Raw genomic sequence first — 12,139 nt, forward strand, 5'->3', positions numbered from 1 at the left:
TTCCCTGAAAGCTACTCTCTGTTGGTACCGGTATATGACCTCAACTACCCTTAGTCATATATTTATGGGGCTTAACATCACCTAAGTGTTGGAGGAAATGTGAGGCATGGGGGACATATTTCCTAATGTGGTGGGAATGCCAATATAAGGAAAGATTTTTGAAGGATTTCTTTAAAGAATGTAGTCATATGGTAAAGACAGATCCAAAATTAGCATTGTTACCATTTTTAATCACCAAAATGCTGAAATCCCATATTAGAAAATTGTGTGTGTTTATAGTAGGGCATTTATTAGCTGCAAAATACTGGAAGAATTCGAAAGATCTACTGACAGAAACATGGTGTAACGAAGTATGATCAATTATATCGGCCGAAAAAATGACTGGTCAAATTTAGCCATAAAGACATCAAAAGAAAACATTATGAATTATTGGGATGAGAGAAGAAACACACAAGAGATTCATAGTGAATTGTGGAAAGATCTTCACACATTAAGTTTTTGGAGGTTTATATCTAACATCTTTTATCTAGTTAGGCAACTTATACATCTGCACTCATCAAGGAGCTGTGATTGGCTGCAGCTCTTTACCAAGCGTAAACAGGAGGAGGCAAACCTGGATTTGCTATTATATAGCGTGTGTGAAACCTCCCCTCATTTTATCTTTAGGAAGTTGCCTTATACTGAGTCACACTATTGGTCCATCTAGCCTAGCTCTTTACTTGGCGCTTTCACGGACTGAACCTGGGTCCTTCTGCTTGCAAGCAAACCCAGGAAAAACAAAAATGTGATGGGTTACGTTTGAATTTCAGGCAAATAATTGCCAAACAGCATTTAAGGGCCACTTGTTTAGATGACCTCAAGACCTTACCCCATGTGCCATGTGAATGATCCTGAATAAATAACTGCCAACAAGGCCACCACCTGGATGAGGCTCAGCAGGTATGGGAAGTGCCTGGGAACTGCACTTATGCCGCCTCTGGTTCCATAACAGAAGAAAGGCGGCAGAGAAATGTAAGAAAACACATACATAATGCGTATTCCTCACTTCACACTACGTAGGTATTGAGAAGAGGTAAATGAAGCCTGAGGCCCCTCGCTTGCCCCACCACCTGCATACGCGTGAGGAAGCCTCTCCTCAGGTAAGCGCGCTTTCGGCTGCAGGCGCGGCGGGTTTTGCCTTCCGCTCGCCGGAAGGAGCTCGCCTGCCGACTCACCCGCGTTGTAGAAGCGGTCGAGCACCGCCGTCTCGCCGAAGTCCAGCTTGCCGAAGTGCAGCGTCTGTAGGTCGGCGCCCACCGCCTCGCACGCTTCCCGCAGGCTCTGCAGGGCCCCACTCTCCGCCGCCTGCAGAAGCCCCGGACTCGCCTCGTTGATCACGTATGACACCGTGGTGCTCCTGTTGCTGGGGCCGCCGCCGCCGCCGCCGCTGTTGTTTTTGGCCCGGGCCGCCGTGTCGCTGGCGGGGCAGACGGTGCTGCTGTCCTCATTCCAAAAGGTGCCGGGCGGCGGCGCGCCTGGGCCGCCCAGGAAACCCCGGGCCGCCGTCCCCTCGCCTGCCGCCGGGGCTCTCCTGACGAGCCCATCCTCGTAGAGCAGCGGGCAGCCGCCGCCAAGAATGCCCGGCGGGCTGGGCACCGAGAAGCTGATGATCCCCGCCTCGCTGGTGTCGCTCATGCCGGCTGCTCGGCGCCGCGTCCTCCTGTCCCAGCAGCCTCCTTGCCCCGGGACGAGACTTTACGCAGATGCCATGCCTCCGCCGCCGCCTTTCCCCCTCGACCTGTTTTCTGCTGTTGGCTTGTGCGAGCTGCTGCCGAGCTGGAAACCGGAGCGGGAGGGGAAGAGGGAGAAAAGGAGCCCTTCTTTGATTTCAAGCTGCAGCGGCGAGGGAAACGCGGTTTCCTCCGTTGCCCACCAAAGCCACCATTGCGCACTCCTTTTCTGAGCCCCGCCGGCTCATCAGGTTGGCTATCGGCTCACCCGGCAGCCCTGGGCGCCTTTGGAAGGGTATTATTGCACGCCAGCCGCCCTTGCTCTCGCAGTTCTTCAGCAAACCCGCCGCCGTTTGCGGGAGCGCGCCTCTACGCCCGAGGGTACTTAGCGTCTACCCCGCCCGAGGGGCTTTGCCAACGTGAAAAACCGGGGGAAAGAAAGAAAGAAAGAAAGCACCCAGCCACTTGTTGCATTGCTACTGTGCAAAAGCAGCACCCTGCCCAGGAAAGGCTCCTCCCTCCTACCTTTAGCCACGCCCCCTGCCCTGTAGTAGAGAGAGAACTGCGCATTCCTGCGCTTGTAAACATAAGACGAGTGCCAAAGTTTGGTCGAGAGGAATCGTGCGGCGCCTGAACCGAGAAGTGGCTCCTGTACGATAAAGCGCCCTCTGCTGTGCTGCTCCTCTCGTCGACTTTGCTCAAGGTTGCTTTTACGCAAACGGGAGCCCGTTAGCAAAGTGGCTTCGCATTACAGCCCCCACTTTCATTTACTTTTTAAATGCAGAGGCAGGCAACTAGTGTTGAAAGATCCTCACCGAGTATAATTTATAATTTTCAGTCCATTTTTTTTTTTGTTGGCATATTCTTCTTCCCTGCCCTTCTCCCCAAGGTCCCAGGATGGGTTACAGGAGTAAAGCACGTGGCATGAACCTTATTCTTGAAATACTAGGTGGGAAATTGGATGAAGTTAAGTACATATACGAATTCTTATTCTGTTCTTCATCCATTCAAATATCTTGGGGTGGCGTGGGGGTGTCTTATTCTCCTTAGAGCTGGAAGGCAACAATGAACTGTTCTCTTTGGCAAAGGGTTGTAGCCAAGTGATAGAGCACATGCTTTTCAGACAGAAGATATTCCCTGTCCCAAGCATCTCCACAGAGGATTCAGGAAAGCCATTGTCTGAAACCCTGGAGAATTACTCTCTGTCTTTGGACTATAATGAGCTAGATTGGTCTGATTGGATAAGGGAACTAAATTTCCTATTCTTATTTATTTAGTTCTAAATCTTTTATACCACTGTTCACATCAAAGCAATCCTAGGGTTGTTTCCACCAATATGTTTAAACAAATATGTTCCAGGTTTTACTTCCAAGAACTATGGTCCTATACACTTAGGGATATAAGCATTAAAGGGCAGAGTGATCAAGGGAAGTAATATTACCACTGTATTCCGCTCTGGTCAGACCTCACCTGGAATACTGTGTCCAGTTCTGGGCACCACAGTTCAAGAAGGATATTGGCAAGCTGGAACGTGTCCAGAGGAGGGTAACCAAAATGGTTAAAGGCCTGGAAAGAATGCCTTATGAGGAACGGCTTAGGGAGCTGGGTATGTTTAGCCTGGAGAAGAGAAGGTTAAGGGGTGAAATGATAGCCATGTTCAAATATATAAAAGGATGTCATATAGAAGAGGGTGAAAGGTTGTTTTCTGCTGCTCCAGAGAAGCGGACACAGAGCAATGGATTCAAGCTACAAGAAAGAAGATTCCATCTAAACATTAGGAAAAACTCCCTGACAGTAAGAGCTGTTCGACAGTGGAATTTGCTGCCAAGGAGTGTGGTGCAGTCTCCTTCTTTGGAGGTCTTTAAGCGGAGGCTTGACAGCCATCTGTCAGGAATGCTTTGATGGTGTTTCCTGCTTGGCAGGGGGTTGGACTGGATGGCCCTTGTGGTCTCTTCCAACTCTATTATTCTATGATTATTGATTGGTTGATTGCATTTATATCACACCTTGTTTTTCCAAGAGATTTGGGTAGCATTCATGGTTCTCTCCCCTGCTCCTTTAATTCTCACAACTACCGTGTGTGGTAGGTTAGGCTGAGGTAGGTCATGGCAGAGTGGGGATTTGAACCCTGGTCTCCCAGTTCCCACTCCAACACTCTAGCAACTATAGCACACAGGCTTTACCCATTGACACACACCCCAGCATGTGCAACACAGTGTCCCTCTGCCTAAAGAATGCATGTTGTTGTTGTTTGTTTGTTTTAAAATTGTTACATATGACAAATAAGCTTATCAATAGTAAACTTTCTGTCCTAACTTCCTTCACATGCTCATTTTCTGTATGCAAGTGCATTTTGCTAGGGGAAACATTAAAAGACACCATCATCCAACCTGTTCCTTGAAACCAAGTTCAGGGACCAATCCCATGCACCCACCAACATGCAAAAATAACTTCCCTGTCTTCTTTGTGAATCTTTTCTTGCAATAGAACAAGCACTGTTGCTGATACCTCACGGGAAATAATCCCCTGGCATAGCCATAACAGATGATGTAAGTGCAAATGCAGAACTGGAGACAAACAGACTGGAGGTAGTATGAGTTAAAAGGCTATGGGAAGAAACTTTTCATTTGTTTTATAAATGTAGGTGACATTTGAGGTGAAAGGTCTGTTTGACATTCAATGAGTTTACAACTTGTGCCCAAGACATCTTTGCATTGGCCCAACACTATTAGAAAATATATAAATAGATACTGTATATGGGATCCACTGTTACACAGTGGTTACAATGTTTGTCTGAATTGGTAAAAGTCAGTATGTCTCGATTTCAATACAACCAGTGGTAAATACTGTATGGGAACAGTCGTCAAGATAAGTTAGACAAAGCTCTTTGCAATGCAATTGAATAAATAGGGTGAATAAAAAGGGCAGAATTTAGCCATTTTCTCACAGCTTTCATCAAATATAATGTTCCTTACAGTGTGACCCCCCCAAATGTCATGGATTTCAGTTCTGGTTCTGGAGACCTTTTGTGTAGCCCAAAATGGTCAAGGACTGAAGTACATGTTCAAATATGATAATTGGGCAATTGGTGTTTTCTGATTAAATTTTTGTGGCATCTACATCTGTCCATAATTTAATTAACCTACTCAATATACAGTATATGGAATGAAAAAATATCTGGAATATCCTGAAATACTGCAAGAGCTGCCACAGCGTGTTTTTCCTAGGAGAATTTGCAATTTATAGGCAAAAAGAGCCTGTAGCATCTTAAAAACTAACAAATCTTTAAGCATAAGCATTCATGAATTATCTATGTGCTGTAATAAAATTGTCATCTCTTTAAAGTGTCACAGCCCTCTGTTGTTTCTGTTAAAACAGACTAAAATAGCTCTGTCTGGAAGTTTTTTACATTTTATAGAATAGTCTAGTCCTTGGCTGCCACCTACTGTTTTCGAGTGGATCCTATTTTAGGACACTGTTACATCACATAACAATATAAATTACATTGTTGTTATTTTACATTTAAAATGTTAAGAACCACCAGTAACTTTTCAATGACATGTGTGCCAGTGATTTACAGCCATTTTTCTAGATCAGACAGGAACACTATAGTATTTATGTAGGGAGGGAATAAGGCTGTCTTGAAGTAACATAATCAAACTTTTAAAATTAATTGGCTTTATATTATTTACCTGTGTCTTAATTTGTATTAAATATATATTAAAGGAAAATAATTGCCCTTCACCTTCAGTTTAAAATTAGTTTAAAATTTGGCCCTGGTAATAATTTTCAGCCTAGAATATTTTAGGAGCAGACACAGAGCCCAACCTTTAACCCATAACAGAACCTACACAACATTTAACCCATAATATATAACAGGGCCAGGGCACCTCATGCCTGGGGCCAAATGCCTCCCTTGGGACTTTCACCAGGCCATATCTCCTCCTAGGCCTTGTTTCACATCCTCGAGTGTTTTGGCCTGGCTGAAAAATGTCAACCCTAATAAAGAATATTAAATATTTTTTAAAAAAAGTTTTTTAAAATGTCAACCCTGATGATACTCTTCGCTTACCTGGATGGTGATAGAAGGGTGTGTGAGTGTGTATATAGTCTACTGTATGGAGATAGATTTTACATTACTTACTCCACACACTTTTCCCTCTGGCACTGCAAGCGGCCCCCAGATGGGATTGCCACTGTTGGATTGAAAAAGGTTCCCTGCCCACGATGTATAATGTAAACCACCAGCCAATGCTTCTTTATCTGCATGTATTTATCATGTACCGTATATGGCTGGATTGACTGCTTTGCTGGATTATAAACTTAGAATCCTTGGTTCTGAAAAGAACTTTTATATGGGGGAAGAATTTCTCTATTCTGCTCCCACATTCACTCCTCTTTACCCCCATTATCACCATAAACAACTGCACTTCAGAACAGTGCCTGGAAGAAAGACTGCTACTATCTTCCTCAGCAAGTTCTCATCTGTTTGTGATTCAAGTATCACACTGCACCCAATTTAAAAGGATGCACAATTCCTCTTCCTCTGCTCTAGCCTTGCAAAAGCCTCCCACTTCCTCAATGACACAACTTTTCAAAAGGGAATCCACCCAGACAGACTCTGCATACTCCACATACTCTGCAGCTGTTGCTGCATGCCCCACAAAATCAAGCGGAAGAGACACAGAGAAATTTCTTGAAACACAAACACACACCAGCAGCTAAGCTAGAGGGTGCCAGGAGGGTGGGCAGATGCCCCCATCTCTTCAGGCACCCAGCACAGCACAGCCTCCATTCACACTTTTGCTTGGGACTTACCAGGCTTGCTAGGAACTGTGGCTGCAACTGCTCTTCCCAATGCAATTGGTATCACAATTAGCATTGAACTGAGAAAGGCTGGATTCTTTTATTGACATTTAGAAGGCATTTCTAAGTTTTTCCAGGGCTTCTCGTTCTGGGATCCTGAAGCACACAACAGAAATGCCCTTCTCAAAACTTCTTGTTCTCAATTCTGGGACAAGAGTCAACATTGTCTTCGAGAGTCAGCTTCATAACACTTAAGGATGGTCTAATTTGCTCCCTTCACTTTTCATTTTAATTAGAGGATTCAGCCTAAGTATATTTTAGAACCATGTATCAAATTTAAAAATTAGTTTCTAACTTTTCTGAGCAGCAAGGTCACACCCTGGATTCTCAGTACAGAGCACTTTATATGACAAGAATGGTCTGTTTTTTGATGGGTGGAAAATGATAGAATTCCATAATTTCTTGTGCACACAGGGTACTTTTGATAAATCTAATGCACAAGTTAACATGTTTAGTCAAACAAAGTTGTAGTTTGTATTAAAATTGCTTAATGGTTAGGCAACCCTTTTGCAAAATCTCATTATTTATGCTGCTTATCTTTCAGCCACCTACGCAGCTTGAAACCGATTGAAACTTTCAGGCTTTTTGATAATGCCAACAATAACACATCCATGCAGGAAATGCTACAGGCTAGAATAATTAGGCACCGCTTTTTACATGGCACTTTTTATCATTCCAAGTTCAGAGTCGCAAAAGTGTGTGCCTTAAAACATTTTAGTTATTACAGAACAATGGAATAATTTGCAGAACGATTACTGATAAAACTCTACCAAGTGAGTCATTGGACTTTTATCATGCAAAAACTTATTCACATGATAGGATTTCACAACAAACAGAGCTGCAATCCTATGTGTGCTAGCTTGAGATAATAGTATTACAATCAATTAAACTTTCTTCTCAGAAAACATGCATCAGATAAGTCTCAAAGCTGCTGTCTGAAAAGTATTTGCTCCTGAGAAGACTGACTGTAAACAAAAGGGACATCAGGGACATCAAGCCCACAATGCTAGATATACTTATTAAGATGTGGTGTGAATGTTTCTTGAATGCTGGGAAGGAAGGAGGCAGACAGGCTTGGGGAGGAAAAAAAAACATACAGAAAGGGGGCAGAGAAACAAATTAATCTCCCTTGCCCAAGAAGAAACAAACAGACCACTCAGAAAAGAGAAGAGGCAGGAGAAACCAAAAAGACACATGGGAGCAGGTGAGGGAAAGGAAAAGAAACAGAAGGTGCCTCCAGACTGTCGGTATTTTGTGGAAGGGAGTCTATGCATACTGGAAAATTATGTTTGCGCAATTAAAATGGATTTAAGTGCTCTGCTGCTCTAGTGCTAGTGTAAAAAAATTTAAAAGAACATTGTCTTTTTGTGGTTTGGAAAGTGATGAGGAAATGCACTGAAAAGTGTAGGACGAATGAATGATTAATAGAAAAACGCCCACAAGCAATTCAGAATGAATGCTCATTATGATATAACCTCCCAGCATGCTTTGTGTAAGCAAATCAGGATGAGTGCTGAACACACTGGACACGCCCAAAGAACTCTGCTTTTTTCTTTGTGCCAATCTCAACCTGGGGGGGGAAAGAGAGAGCGATAAGAAATTGGAATCAGTGACACTCCTCCTACTTCCTTTCAAAGCTTTCTGTAGTTTTCCATTGAGAGGTTGCTCCTTTCTCAATTCCAAGGAATACCGTACAGAAAAAAGGTAAACTCCTGGAGAGGGGCAGGAGTGCAAACGTTTCACAGGCACTGGAGGTGGCTTTCAGGGGCACCATTGAATCTGCCACACTGGGGACACCAGGCCTGATATAATGGATGCTGTCAGGTGAGAACTTATGGTGGAAGGAATCTGGCATTTCAACAGAGCTGGTACTTTTGGTAGCCGTGTATCACAGATCTGTGCCAGGATGTCTATGTTATCAACACATTTTTAATGAATCACCACTGTTAAAAATGTAATTATCACCACCTACTTTTTTTCATTTCCTACTGACCTCACAGTTTACAATTCCCCATACACATCTCCTCAACAATGCATATTCTCCTGTGATTTAGGATAGCACTTTATGCATCAAATGAAGTATATCAGAGATAGTCAATATGTTGCTATCCCACCTTAACTTGTGGCACAGACCTTTATACCTATGGTAGCACTCTCCCAAATGAAAAGGGCTTCACACAACTCACTCTTCTTCTAATTACAGTACGTACAATCCTCCATATGTGGAACAAGAATCAGTTTTAAAATGAAACTGAAGGGGGATCTCTTTCATTGCAAATGCTTTGAAATAATTATGTAGTAAACTCCAACCCCTGGGGGGAACAAAGTTTTTTTTTTTTTTTGGTTCCTTGTTTGTTGGAACAGAACTCTGGTTATATTTTGTTGTTTTTTGGGCCATGCAGACTGGAGAAAGCAGTCAATGAAACATTAAAAGCTCATATTCTGTGCATAGAGGTTAATTTTTTTGTAGTTATTTCAAACAACGTACATTTTGGGAACTCAAAGCTGCCTCTTTTCCATCCTAGTACGTAATGCTATTCTACTGGCAGAAAGTAAAGCAATATTCAGATTACACATTTTGCATGAGAAAGAGAAAAGGGCAGAAACAAGAGTGTTTTTCTAGATTAAAGGGGAACCATTTAAACGTGCCATGTCAAACCTGTTCACTAAAATCTGAAGTGAATATTTTATAGGACTATGGCAGGACCCCTCTAAAATTTATGGAAACGTGCTTTGACATTACTGATTAATTGCTAGGCTTCCTCTTGTACTTTTTTTTTGTTAACCCTGCCTTTTTGCTTTGGAAAACGAACTTGCTAAATGCACCCTGCCACGTGCTCCTGTGCTTTTTAGAGGCCTAAAAACAATTACAATACTATGCATAGTTTTATGCTTTTTTAACCTTGTAAATTACCCTGGAATCAATGCTCATGAAGATCAACAGTTTTAATTGAAATAAATTTAAAAATTCAAGAGCTACACAGCCTTCTCAACTGCTGCATCTCGGTCCCTGCTCCTGCCCACCTACCGGTGGCAGTTCAAAAGCACGTTAAAGTACAGTACAAGTAGATAAATACTGGTATACCGCCCGCCGGCGGGAAGGCAAACGGCGTTTCCGTGCGCTGCTCTGGTTCACCAGAAGTGGCTTTGTCATGGTGGCCATATGACCCGGAAGCTGTCTGCGGACAAATGCCAGCTCCCTTGGCCTACAGAGCGAGATGAGCGCACAACTCCAGAGTCATCCACAACTGGACCTAATGGTCAGGGGTACCTCTACCTGTACCTTTACTGTCTTTAATGGCCACAAAAGCCCTGCCCACCCCTCATTTTGTTAACCCTTGTGTAGTCTGCCTTTACACTCCTACCAAGGAGTGTGGTGGAGTCTCCTTCTTTGGAGGTCTTTAAGCAGAGGCTTGACAGCCATATGTCAAGAATGCTTTGATGGTGCTTCCTGCTTGGCAGGGGGTTGGACTGGATGGCCCTTGTGGTCTCTTCCAACTCTATGATTCTATATGGGGCAGAGCCAGCCCCTCCATGAGGCAAGGTGAGGCAACTGCCTCCGGCAGCAGAATCCACAAGGGCGGCAGATCCAGATGTTAGTCTTTAGCCCCCCTCCTTGTTGCCTGATGTAGATCTTCAGGCACCCCTTCATCCCTGGTGAGGAGGGGGAGGTCGCCATTTTGTGGCTCGCCTCAGGTGCCTCAATCATGTATTGGGCCACTCCTTTGCATTGGGTTAGAGAACACGATTAACGGCAAGGAAATGAAGCGCGCCCAACTCTGCTCGCTATTGTGTTTCACGTTTCTTCCCCGCACGTGTGGCGAAACGTCCCTCGAGCTGCGACTAGGAACCGGAAGCTTCCTTGAATAAACACCGAGCAGGCTACTAGGGCGCTTCCCCATTACCGCCCCGCCCCAGAACTGGAGAGGCGGCGCTCTTTGCCCAAACCAATGATGGCGGCGGAAGCGATTTCTGCCCACAGTTCCGGCGGCCGGAGCTGGGTGGGGCTACGGTGACGGGAGCGGGACCTCCCCACAGAGAAGGAGAGGCGGCAGCGCCTCTCCCACAGCCGGCCCGGAATAGCTCGAGCGACGCGGTTGAGGCTATGAGCCGCAGTGGTGGTGGTGGCGCGCCAGCGAAGCCCCCGAGGGCGCAGGCCTTCCGTCTGCCCGGCCGCCACGGCTACGCGGTCGAGTTCTCGCCTTACCTGCCCGGGCGCTTGGCCTGTGCTGCCTCGCAGTACTTCGGGATTGCAGGTGAAGTGGCAAGCAGAGCGCGCATGCGTCGAGAGGGGCAAAGCCGTGTGTTTTGCAGGCTGCCCGGTTCTTCCTGCCCATCGACGTTGGTTGAAGGATGTGGTTTGCCGGGCATGCAATTCTTTTAAAAAGAGTAATCTAAAAAGAAATCGGAATGGCAGCCCGTTTGCATGTTCGCCTCGCTTATTTAGGATTACCTTCCATCCAAGCAAGCGTGATCCCAGCCTTGTTGACTTGACAGCAAAGCCCCACAGATGTTGGGGCTCGCTAGTTGCTGCCGCATAGGCTTGAGGGCTGCAGCCTTTAGATGAGTATGCGCTCATTGGGGCACGCTTGTGGTCGGGCTCGCGCTTCGAAGGTTCCCACAGTGCATAGTAGAAAAAGGCAGTGCTTTTTTTCTTTAAAAATGTTTAGGGGTATTCTCATTTCTACTCAAGAAAACCACCATTTTATAGTTCAAATCTGGAAAAATAAATACATTAAATGGAGAAAAGTACAAAGATTCACAAATGTTTAGGGGTATGCGTACCCCCAGAAAAAAGCACTGGAAAAAACTATGTTTCAAAGGCATCCGAACGGAAGAAGTGTGACGTAGGATTTCTTGTAAGATTCTGAGCTGGAGGAAAGAGCGTTAAAATAGCTCTCCCCATATGTGCAGTGTCAAAACTGTTTACGAAAACACACATACCTAATCCCAATTGTTTCCATGGTTGTCTCTGCTGATGATCTGACATAGGATGTGCTTTTGAGGTACTTGTGGCTGATACTTAGGCATAAAGACCAACCTTAACAGTGTTTAAACATAAGGGCCTAAGAACAGTCCTGCTGGATCAGACCCAAGACCCAGTGGCCAACAATATGCCCATGGAAAACCCATAAGCAGGACATTTCCCACTTGTGCTCCCCAGCGACTGTTATATACAGGCATATCAACTTTTATAGGCGCTAAAGGACAACTTCATGTACTGTCTATGCTACCATCTTCTTTGTTTTAGAAAATGGTTGATTCCAAACTGTAACACTTTAGATAGGTTTGATTGTGTAAGTGAAAAAAACAACTTGAACACCAGGTATTTTATAGAATTATTTTGCATTCCTATGCATGCTTTCCTGAAAGCAACTCCTGTAAGTCAGACTTCTTAAATCACCATTTGGTGGCATTGGACCTGACATTCAAGCTTGCTTAAGATATCTAGTCATGTTCAGCTGAGGTTTTAAAATGCTTTGTATTTATCTCTAAGACTACTGTTGAGTGTCCTGTCACTTCTTACCAATCCCATACCAATGAAAAACATGGTTCTGGTCTTG

The 12,139-nt window shown here is 44.6% G+C and overlaps 2 protein-coding genes across 5 annotated transcripts in view; one reads left to right on the plus strand and one right to left on the minus strand.

The window, feature by feature from the left end:
* The window catches only part of MAP3K5 (mitogen-activated protein kinase kinase kinase 5), a 105,662-nt gene extending 100,615 nt beyond the window's left edge, over positions 1-5,047 (minus strand). For all 4 annotated transcript variants that reach the window (XR_015949316.1, XR_004692177.3, XM_035108893.3 and 1 more), the window contains exon 1: positions 1,215-5,047. Coding sequence is in view for 2 of the 4 variants with exons in the window: in XM_035108893.3 (XP_034964784.2) it covers positions 1,215-1,674 (460 nt within the window). In the remaining 2 variants the exon portion in view is untranslated. The remainder of the gene's footprint in view (positions 1-1,214) is intronic.
* A 5,537-nt stretch (positions 5,048-10,584) lies between these two features.
* Positions 10,585-12,139, plus strand: part of PEX7 (peroxisomal biogenesis factor 7) — a 55,345-nt gene continuing 53,790 nt past the window's right edge. The window contains exon 1 of the mRNA XM_060272716.2: positions 10,585-10,831. Coding sequence (XP_060128699.2) covers positions 10,681-10,831 — 151 coding nt within the window. The 5' untranslated portion in view covers positions 10,585-10,680. The remainder of the gene's footprint in view (positions 10,832-12,139) is intronic.

Source organism: Zootoca vivipara, chromosome 3 (assembly GCF_965207765.1).
Source record: "Zootoca vivipara chromosome 3, rZooViv2.hap1.1, whole genome shotgun sequence".
NCBI lineage: Eukaryota > Metazoa > Chordata > Lepidosauria > Squamata > Lacertidae > Zootoca > Zootoca vivipara.